General features: G+C 39.9%; 1 protein-coding gene across 5 annotated transcripts in view; it reads right to left on the reverse strand.

Moving 5' to 3' along the window:
* The window catches only part of PMS1 (PMS1 postmeiotic segregation increased 1 (S. cerevisiae)), a 100927-nt gene that overhangs the window by 23713 nt on the left and 67895 nt on the right, over positions 1 to 9319 (reverse strand). For all 5 annotated transcript variants that reach the window (XM_008593378.1, XM_008593370.1, XM_008593365.1 and 2 more), the window contains one exon: positions 127 to 249. In XM_008593378.1, the coding sequence (XP_008591600.1) occupies positions 127 to 249 (123 nt within the window). The remainder of the gene's footprint in view (positions 1 to 126; positions 250 to 9319) is intronic.

Consider the following 9319-nt stretch of genomic DNA (forward strand, 5'->3'; position numbering starts at 1 on the left):
TCCTTGTAACGTTTGACAAATGACAGAGCTAGTTTTTTTCTTTCTTTTTTCTTCAGCTCCATACATGCAGCCAGAGCTAGTTTTTCATTTCTGAACCCAATAAAACCTTTTTGTAAAAGAAATTACCTTTAATATGTCTTTCTGATGTATTGGTCGACTGTTTATAAAGATGAAACTCCTTTCTGGGGTTGAAAGACTTGTGAAAGAGTGGTCTGCATCGTGCTTTGGAAGAAATCCACTTAGATAAATCTATGATTATAGTAAATAGTTTCAGAATACGCAATGTCAACAATGTTGTTCTATAGGTGTAGCTATATACTATACATTAAAAGGTATGAAAATACATCTTCAGGGCTGGCTGGTTAGCTCAATTGGTTAGAGAATGATGCTGATAACACCAAAGTCAAAGGTTTGGATTCCCTTACCCGCCAGGCACCACCAAAGAAAAAGAAAAAGAAAAAAAGATTTTCATCGTAAGGTCTAAGGAGTCATATACCTCCTGGTAACCATGTCTCAAATGTTAGCCTTAAATAAAATACCGAAGCACGCTAAACTGGTGTTCTCTGCCTCTAACTCTCTTTTTTGCAACTCAAAGGAATGGTCACAGAGTAGTCCCCCCCCATCCAAGGTTTCACTTTCTGTGGTTTCAGTTACCTGTAGTCAACCGCAGTCTGAAAGTATTAAATGAAAAATTCCAGAATAAGCAATGCATAAGTTTTAAACTATGTGCCATTCTGAATAGCATGATGAAATATTGAGCTGTCCTGCTCTGTCTCGCCCAGAACATTAATCATTCCTTTTTCCAACCGATCCACACTGCTTATGCTACCCATCCATTCGTCACATAGTAGCCACCTTGGTATCAGATTGACTGCTGTGGTCTCTACTGCAGTGCTTGTTTTCAAGTAACCCTTATTTTACTTAATAATGGCCCCAAAGTGCAAGAGTAATGATGCTGATAATTCGAATATGCTGAAGAGAAGCTGTTAAGTGCTTTCTTTAAGTGAAAAGGTAAAAGTTCCGGACTTAAGAAAGAAAGAAAGGAGAAAAAAAACAACATATGCTGAGGCTGCTAAGATCTACATAAGACGGAATCTTCTATCCATGAATTTGTGAATAGAATATTGTTACAATTGTTCTATGTTATTATTAGTTATTTTGTTAATCTCTTACTGTATCTAATTTATAAATTAAACTTTATCATAGGTATGTATTGGAACAAACACAATGTATGTAGGGTTTGGCAGTATCTGCAATTTCAGCCATCCACTGGAGGTCTTGGGATGTATTCTCTGCAGATAAGTGATGACTACTATAATTTCAAATATTTAACTATCATTCCCAAAGAGACTTGTCACTGGTGTCTACAGAGAGTCAAATAAGAGAAGGACCGAGTAGTGTCCACTGGAGTTGGTCATTGAAGTAGAAGCATTCACACTCTACTCAACCATATCTTCTTTCTGTCTTTTGAAAATTTCTTTCCACACATTGTAGCTTTTCTCCAGCTGTTTGTCCTTTTCTCTTTAATCACCTTTTCCTACAAAAAAGTGGCTGTTTCTATCTTTATTCCAAGTATGCTATAAAGCTAATCTGACTGGCTTTTCATTTCTAAGTTAAAAAAAAAAAGTCTCATTTAATCTTTCAATTAACTTCCTCAGGGTTAAATACTGATTGCACTGATGTAATTTATCTTCATTTTTGTTTAGAGAACTTTTCCACTAAAATTTTACTATTTATATGTTATCTTTCTTTATTTTACAAATGTATGAAGAGGGAGAATAAAAAGAAGGATACTAGAAAAGAAGATCAGAGAGAAGAGAGAAATATTAAAGGAATAGAAGACAGAGAAGCATGCTCCTACTGTTACCGTTAGCTAAATTAATTAACACAGCTAAAGACAATATACAGAAATGTTAAGAATACAGATAGAGCCAGATTGACAAGGTTTTAATCCCAGCTCGACTACTAGCTGTGTGATTTTGCTCAAGTTATTTAAAATATAGGCCTATATAATCTCTTATCTGAAACAAACGGAACTAGATGATGTGTTATTCATCTGTTAAGAAACACTAATAGCAAAATTTTAGCTTAAGAAAAGCAAGCAACTCAGTGGGGGTGCTATTTTTAGTTAAGTAGAAACCATGAGGCTCCTTTTACCAACATAGCCTGTAGGCTGCCACCTATGTCTATGGCTACCCCTGACCTTGGAATAAGTGTTTAAAGAGATGCATTACCAATTTTAGAACACTAAGTGCATTATTGTCACAGTGCCAAATTGTGCCAATTTGAAAAAATAAACTAATAACTCTGCATAATCTATTACAATATGATACTACTTAATTAACTGTAAAACTTCACAGCATTTATAAATGGTTGTATAATTTTACCAGGTAACATGAGACCCTTCTTAAAGCATCTGCTGGGCATCAAGGAAAGCCTGGTTAGCCTCTCTCTGAAAGACTTATTGGGTTTGTGAATAAAAAAAAAAAAAAAGTCTGCCCTGAACAGGATAATAATGAAGAATAAAGTGAAGAAAAATACATAGTAATTGCTAATGATTTTCTTTCACGCCATCTTGTTGCTCACTGAATAATTACTATTACTTCCAGAAAATGAGCTTTAAAAATGGTTTAGGATAATCCTAATGATCAAAAAATTACATGGAAAAGTAAAATAAAACAGCAAAGTCTTATAAAATGCTTATAGCCTTACTTTTTAAAAGTGAAAATCTGGCTAGTTCACGGAGAAAGAACATAAGAGAACAAATCAGTGCAACAAAACAAAAAATTAGACCTTACAAGATTCTGTACCCAAGTATCCCTCAAAGAAAACCAAAAATCAAAGGCAAAATACAAACAAATACCTCTCCCCTGATTGCTTCTCAACTATGGGCCTCTCTCTCTTCTTCCCTTCATCTCCAATCACCTATAATGTGGCATCTACTTCAATGACCAACTCCAATGGACACTACTCAGTCCTTCTCTTCTTTGACTCTCTGCAGCCCTGACACTGATGACAACTTTCTCCTTTGGGAAGACTTCCACTGTGTGAATCTGTCTCAACCTTCTTGTTTGGTCTTTCTGCTTCCTCTCTGACACTTCTCTTCAGTCTGGTTTGCTGTTTCTCCCCTTTACCTTATACCCCTATAAATGATGATGCCCCTTTACCTTACCCCTATAATTGAATGATGATGCCTCCGAGTTCCAACACAATGATCCTTTTTCTTGCTCTCTAGTTACTCCTCTTGGATAATTTCACTCAAATCTAGTTTCATCAACTACCAGTGATGCTGATGTGTAGACTGGTAGCCTCAATTTTTTCACCCTCAAATGCTTCCTGCTTCAACTGGCTATCACAAAAATCTTCTCATTTTCAACACATTCAAAACTTGATAAACTATTTCATCTCACTTCTACCTTGCTGTCCAATTGGCTCCTCCTGTATTCCTCTATCATAATAGCCCTGCCACCTACCCAGTCTGTCAAATCCATCTCCTCTTCTCTACCCTGAATTCTACTGCTGTAACCCTGACTTGTCTCCTAACACTAATCTTTCTCCTCTTTCAGTAAACCTCTGTAACACCATGGAGTTACGTTTCTAAAGTAATGATTTAAGTACTTCTGGTTAAAATATTTACGTAAAAATTCCGTTCTCCTCCACCCCAACTGCAAATACACAGCAATGATAGATAAAAATCAATTTTTAAAAAAATTTCCAAAGACCTAACCACATAAAAGTAAGATAGACTTAAAGAGGTTATGAATGCAAAACATGTAAGAGGGAGTGATGGCTGAAGTCAAAAGCCCTCTGTGCTCTAGGATCAGAAACAGTGTCAGGTGGAAATTAAATTCTCATATGGAAATAAGGACAGGAAACACCCCGCACAAGGCAGGGGACTGAAATCAGTCTTTCCATTTGAAATGGGGGGCTCATATAGCACCCACCCTCCAAAAAAAAAGATGGTTAAAAATACTGTGACCACTGCCTGGAACTGCTTGCCAGTGTCACAAGAAAGAACACAGACAACTACAAACCCAAGAATAAGACTAAGCCAAGCTGGCTAGGAAAAGGGGTGAAATCTTGGCAGGATGAGAGGCATGAACTACTAACATAATACCTGGTTTTAAGCTGAGGCAGGGGAGGGAAATATCAGTCAAACTGTTATTTTTATTAAAATTTCAAAGCATATAAAACAGCAGAGAATGAGATAATTTTCTCTCAGAAAAATGGAAATGACAGAGTAATATAAAAAGAACTTTGAAATTAGTATATGTAACATGCTTCTTAAAAAGTAAAGAAAGAGGCTGAATGGTTGGCTCTGTTGGTTACAGCACAATGTTATATAACACCAAGGTCAAGGGTTTGGATCCTGGTACTCCCCCCCACCCCCACCCCCCAAAATAAGGACAGAGAAAAAGAAAAATAACACCCTTTAAAAAAACAGCAGGTAAAGAAATCAAAAATCAAACTCATGAGCTATAAATCAAGCTTAGAATATGAAAATGAATAAATTCTGAATCCTGGAAACAAAATATATAGTTTTGAGAATAAAAATCAGGCAGTACTGAGGAATTCACCCAGAACTTAGCATGGAGTAATGCAGAGATAAAATTATCAAAGAGAAGATAGATGCTGTGGGAGCAAATAGGCTTGACAAAGAACAGGGAGTGTATAAAGGGCAAAGGGCCTAAGTGCACTTATGCAGAACCTAAGTGCTGAAAACAGCACAGTGCTGAAAACTGCAAATAGTTTCTGCTAGATTAGATAAGAACATTAAGGTCATTTTTTATCCAACTTTACTCTCTTTTCTTTGTTTCTCAAGATGTTTTCCAGAGATTGCCCCGTAGTCAATTTCCTTTCATTCCTTTGATAAATAAATGATTAAGTTGTTTTTTCTCTTGTATTTCCTTCTTTACAATAAATGCTGAAGCAAATACCAACTCGGAGCTGTACCTTGTTTCTCCCTTCTTGAGGGAGTTTTCTCAGTGCAGTCCCTTTGGGCTTCTCATTGCTTAGTATTTGGGCTCTGAGTAATCTTTGCATCTCCATCACACAGTAAGAAGTGACAAGATGTCAAGAAGGACTACTTGAGGAGCTCCATCAAGCCAACAAAACCACACTGGGAAAGGGCTAACAAAAGCCACCTTAGAATGAGTAGAAGAGTGGTTACCAGGGACTTGGAGGGGCAGAGGAGGGGGTAGATAAAACAAGGAGAGGTTGGCCAACAGATACAAAATTCAACTAGACAGGAATAAGTTCCTTTTTTATTTTTTGGTGGCTGGCCAGTGTATGGATCTGAATGCACAACCTTGATGTTACCAGCACCATGCTCTCCTCAAGTGAGCTAACCAGCCAGTTATCAAAACTATTAAACGATTCTTTAGGGAGCTCTGAAAAATAGGACCCAGGTCAGATCATAGCCATGCTCCAAGCACTGTAGCTGGCCACTGAGGGGGACCTGAACTATTCCTCAGGCAGACAGACTAAGCACTAAGTACAAGCTCCCGTCCAAGACTCTAATAAAATGATAATTGATAATTAAGAACTCAACAGTGCAAAAAGAATGGGAGGGGAATCAGTAGCAGAACAGATTTCAACAAATTATGGAAAAAGAAAAGAGTGAAATAGAGAAGGCAATTGCCCAGCAGAACTGCAGAGAGCCTTCAAGCTTAAAGTCAGCAAACAAACAACAACGAACAAACGGACTTTTCTATAAAGAAACTGAATAAGGATAACCTGTCATAAACCAATTACAAATAATCTTACTTTGTGCTAGAAGGAAAAAAAAAAGGCAGAAAAAGAGGAAGAAAGGGAATGGAGGAGAGGGAGAAAGATGAAATGAATTTCCTCAGAAGAACTTGGGCAGCAAGTAAAGGTACAGTGTGCAGAGTAAGCTCTACCCCATTATGGTGCTTGTTATTCTCCCAGACTCTGGGAACAGGACCAGAATTTTCATTACTCAACGCTCAAGTGGAGACTAATAGTCAATAAGCCCAGCCACAAACACAGTGTTCTCAATTAAACTTCCTATTCATGGGGAAAGACAAGGAGAGAATTAGAGGTTTGCAGGAAAAAGACCTGATAAGCAAAACAAAACTGACCTCCTGAGAAACAAAAATTATTCAAGAAGCAAATAATTTAAAAACAAAAATTTATTATCTTTAGAGAGGAAGCGGGGCAACACGGCAGACTAGAGGTGCACAGGGCACATTCCACCCACAGAAAATGACCAGAACAACTAACAGACAGTTAAATATTGACAGGAACATCTGTGGGAGACTGTAGGAGTGCAGCAGGAGACTGGTGAGACCCCGGGGGGGCATGAAAGCCCAGGATGGTGGCAGAGAGAGGAGAGAGAGGCACATGGCCTCGGCCACCTTGTCTCCAACACTGGGATTGGCTGAGGAGGAATTTTCCCTTGCGGCAAACAGGCAGGCAGAGGACCCACACCAACCTCCACCCTCCTCACCACAGAGGCTGGCAGAACTTTTGGCAGGTTAAGCCTGGAAACAGGTGTGGGGAGTGGCCTAGAATACACACATTGCATTGCTCTAGAATGGTAGCACAAACTGTGCACTCCCCATTTCCCACCCTTGTGACCCAAGTCTTGTGCCACCTTTAAACCAGAGTGGTTGCCAGGAACATGCCTTAAGCTAGGACAAATATCCAGGGGAGCTTCTCCAACCTTAAGGCTTTGCCCTCCTCCCAGCACACCTGCAGGAGAGGCTACAACACCCCGATCCTGGCGGCTTGAAGCCTGGGCTCACAGCAGCTATGACTCTAGTTTTGTAGTCTGGGAAGCCAACCCTAGTCCTGCTGAACTGATGAACCCCCACATCCCTGTCCAGAGATCAGACAGGCAGAACCTCCTCAGGCACATCACCCCCCCATTCTGCTCCCTAACTCCCAGCTCTGACAGCTTACTCTGTGTGCCTAAACTGTCAACCCAGAAAAAAAGTCCACAGGTCTCTACCTTAATGAATAGGCCCTCGGACTGGTGGAAATAAAGTACATCACTCCAAAAATGTGGCCAGGTGGTTCTGTCCTAACAGTCCCACCTAGAAGCCTTGCCAACACTTCCACAAGCAGCTGGATGGGCCCTCTGACTGCAAGCCTGCCTAGTGGCCCTGTCCACCACCCAGAAGTACCTGCGTGGGACCCCTCACTGCAGGCTTGCCTAGCAGCACAACCACCAATTAGGAAGCAGCTGGTCAGGCCTCCTCACTACAGCCCCACCTAGTGGCCTCGCCAACTTCCAGACAGTGGCTTAGCAGCTCCATCCTTGGCATACCAGCTCCTGAACCACAGAGAGCAGCACGACCTTGCATCAGGCTCCAAGAAGGGGAACAGCAGAAGGGCCACTGGCAGCTAGCTGAGACAAAGCATATTCATGCCCCTGACTCATAGAAACAGCTCAGCTGTCATGCCCCTGGAAGATTCACCCCCAAGTCTTTGAGCCATTGCATTCACTCATATCTGAGTGAGAAACAACTTGGTTGTTGTGCCCCTTGGCAGGCCCACCCCTGGTCAGAGAAGCAGCATGGTGACCCTGCCACTGACAAACCAGCCCCAGAGATCCTGACATACCATTTGCCCACATCCCCAGCCTGAGAATCAATCCAGCAACCATCCGCAGTGAGACAGCTCCCAAGACAACTAACTCACAGAGTGCAAGTGCACACCCCCAGGCTGTGAACCAACCCAGTGATCCCTCCTCCAGCAAAGTGGCAGCACTGCTGCCACAAAACTCCAAAGCATAGGTCACTGAATCACTCACAGGCATGGCAAAAGTGGATTACAGAAGAAGAAACTACATGGAACCTACAATCCGCACCCATCCTGAACAAAGCCATTGCACTCTACCCTAGCAACACCCTAGCATGCATTTGCAGGTGAAAGTCTTCCCCCATGCAAGCTGCTCCACAAAACTCAAAGAAGAGACTGTTCTACCAGATACACAGATATCAATGCAGGGAAACAAGAAACACAGGGGGGAAAAAAAGGTAACTTGATACCACCAAAAAACTAAAATGATACTGCAGTAACCAATCCAAAAGAATCAGAAATTGCTGACTTGCTGGAAAAGGAATTCAAACTATTGACCCTAGGGAAACTCACTGAGATGCAAGAGAACACAGAATTCAACAAAATCAGAAAAACAATTCATAATATGAATGAGAAATTCAACAGAGATAGATATCATTTAGAAAATATCTAGCAGAAATCTTAGAATTGAAGAAATCACTGAATGAAATAAAAAATACATCTGAGAGTCTCAACAACAGACTAGATCAAGCAGAAGAAAGAATTTCTGATATTGAACATGGTAGTTTTGAAATAAAACAGGAATAGAAAAAAGGATAAAAAAGAATGAACAAAGCTTACAAGATGTATGGGATACTATTAAGCAAACAAATATTTGAATTATGGGCATTCCACAAGGAGAAGAAAACAAAGAAGATACTGAAAACATATTTAATGAAATAATAGCTGAAAAATTCCTTGTCTTAGGAAAAATCCAAATCTAGAGAGCTCAAAATTCCCCAAATAGACTCAACTCAAATAGGTCATCTCCAAGACACACTGTAGTCAAACTGTCCAAAGTTAAAGACAAAGAGAGAATTCTAAAATCAACAATAGAATAATGTCAAATCACTTATAAGTGAATCCACATTAGACTAACAGCAGACTTCTCAGCAGAAACCCTACAGGCCAGGAGAGAATGGGATGATATATCCAAAATATTGAAAGAAAAAAACTATGAGCCAAGAATACTATACCTAGCAAAGCTATCCTTCAGAAATGAAGGAGAAATAAAGTATATCTTAGACAAGCAAAAATAATGTGAATTCATCACCACCAGACTGGTCTTACAAGAAATGCTTAGAGGAGTCTTACATTTAGAAGAGAAAGAATAACAACTATCATGAAAACATGTGAAAATATAAAACTTACTGGTAGAGTAGATACACAAATTAGAAAGAGAAAGAGCCAAACCTTATCAACACAGAAAACCATCAAACAGCAAGTTATCACAATAAGAAAGGAACAAAGGATACAATACACAAAACAATCAGAAAACAACCAACAAATGGCAGGAGTAAGACTTCACATATTAATAACAACTTTGAATATGAACAGATTAAATACCCCAGTTAAAAGACAGAGATTGGAGATTCTAAGATGGCGTCGGGTCTGAGCGGCCGCGCCAGGAGACAGCGCGATCCTGTGAGCTGTGCGCTGTGATACCAGAGTATTGATTGCATTTCCAAGAGCAGCAAAAGGCGAATAAATCTTTCAACAACGATCCTACATCGAC

Source organism: Galeopterus variegatus, unplaced genomic scaffold, assembly GCF_000696425.1.
Source record: "Galeopterus variegatus unplaced genomic scaffold, G_variegatus-3.0.2 Scaffold158, whole genome shotgun sequence".
Lineage (NCBI taxonomy): Eukaryota > Metazoa > Chordata > Mammalia > Dermoptera > Cynocephalidae > Galeopterus > Galeopterus variegatus.